The sequence below is a fragment of the Olea europaea genome, unplaced genomic scaffold (genome assembly GCF_002742605.1).
Source record: "Olea europaea var. sylvestris unplaced genomic scaffold, O_europaea_v1 scaffold5801, whole genome shotgun sequence".
Classification (NCBI taxonomy): Eukaryota; Viridiplantae; Streptophyta; class Magnoliopsida; order Lamiales; family Oleaceae; genus Olea; species Olea europaea.
Window position 1 is genome coordinate 11,243 of NW_019264142.1, and position 1,719 is coordinate 12,961.

Consider the following 1,719-nt stretch of genomic DNA (forward strand, 5'->3'; position numbering starts at 1 on the left):
GTGTAGCTGCCTGACCTTTTTCGAGAATTGGCTCTCAATTGATAGAAACCCAAAGGTCCCAGTATCGAAACCTGGCTCTCAATTGATAGAAACCTGAAATGATCTCACTTCACCAGGCAAACTTAAAAATAAATGATGGTTGGAACATAATTTTTAATATACTATTACTAAACTTTGATTACAAATGAATGAATTCTGCTATAAAGGACAGATCTAAAATAGCAAATAAAATAGGAAATGACAAATGTATGAGGACGTTTGAGAGGTCCACAACTCTCCCAATTGACTACCAGAATTCTCCTCCATTCCTATAGCCCCATCTCTTTATTTATAAGTGATTTTTGCCTCTCAGTTACTCCTAACAGAATGATAACTGTACGCTTGCTGCATGTGCCTTCTTTTCCTTGGTTAATTCCTTTATTGCCCTTGTTAGTTTATCACGTAAGTTGGGATCTATCATTACTCGCCCCCGAAATTCACCTTGTCCTCAAGGTAAAAATTCGGACCAATTCCAAAAAATCTCGTACATCAAGTCTATACTCTTTACCCTACCAACCATAGTCAGTAACTTTAACCTAACTCCCAGTTTGAACACCATAAGTATAGCACTCATGCAGACCCTATAACCCGACGTCTCAATTCTCTGTAACTTCAACTTCAGGACCAATCTTGTGGTAATGAAATTAGGGCATGTTATCACAGGAACTACTGCATCGGTATCCCCACTAAATGCCCAAATCCTGACACCAACAACTATTAGTTCTTGGTAAATCGGAAGCATGGATAAATGAGAATCTGTCCAGTAGTTGCAAACCATATCGCTTTCAGTGCATTGGAAGTATGCTCGGGACATCCAAGGATAATGACCCCTTAATCTGCGCTTAAATGAAGATGTATCATTGAAAGGGAGGGTGTACATGCTATATGGTCAATGTTCCCCTGCTTCTTTCCTGCAAGGGCAAAAGCCTTCACACATTCACTTGTAGGGTGTGTAGCAGATCCAAAGTTACCAGTTACCCTTAAAACTTTATAAGTAGAATTTGAAATTAATCCAGGAGTCCACCAATACTGGAATGTGCCAATGTAATCATGGTAATCATTAATAACAGCATTCCAGACCATGGATTCCTTGAAACTACTTATTGGATGTTGAATTACCTTGTTTCTTTCTAATATGATTTGAGATAGCTGAGAAACATAATCTCCAGCATAACTTTCTCCTGCAATGTAAAATTCTCTATGTTTGTATTGATGAAACCTTTCAAATCAATTGAGAAGAGAGCTGTGTGCATCTTCAGTGTGATGTTCGATTGTATTCTTCTCCCTCCTTCGGTGGTATAGTCATTTCCTTAAGTGCAGTAGATCGAGGATTGAAACTTATGACAGATTTTAGGGCTGTATGCCATTGTTGGGCCATTTATCTTTATTTCATTTAAGCCCATTCCAACTTTAGCTGGCTTGATCAATATTATGGAGTCCTCTTGTCGGCCCACCTCCATATCATATCCCAATTCCTCTAGCTTCATCAATTGCTCGTGTAATCTCACCTGGAATCAACCCATTAACAAAAAGCCCTTCAGGCCACGCATTTGAGAGCTCCAACAACGATACGGCAAGCGCCTCGAACACTTGGTAATACTCTTCAAGTTGGACAGCAAGGAATATCTCTTCGTTGGTTCCCTCATGTGACGACCAGAAGTGGTTCGTCACAAAGTCCCT

The 1,719-nt window shown here is 39.7% G+C and overlaps 1 protein-coding gene across 1 annotated transcript; it reads right to left on the reverse strand.

Annotated features, from left to right (window-relative positions):
* Positions 1-870: 870 nt before the first annotated feature.
* LOC111389336 (serine carboxypeptidase II-1-like) lies at positions 871-1,640 on the reverse strand (the record flags this gene model as incomplete). The annotated part of the gene is made up of 2 exons (XM_023014254.1): positions 871-1,220; positions 1,548-1,640. Coding segments are annotated over 2 exons (443 nt in total), but the record flags the coding sequence as incomplete, so codon positions are not given.
* Positions 1,641-1,719: the final 79 nt, after the last annotated feature.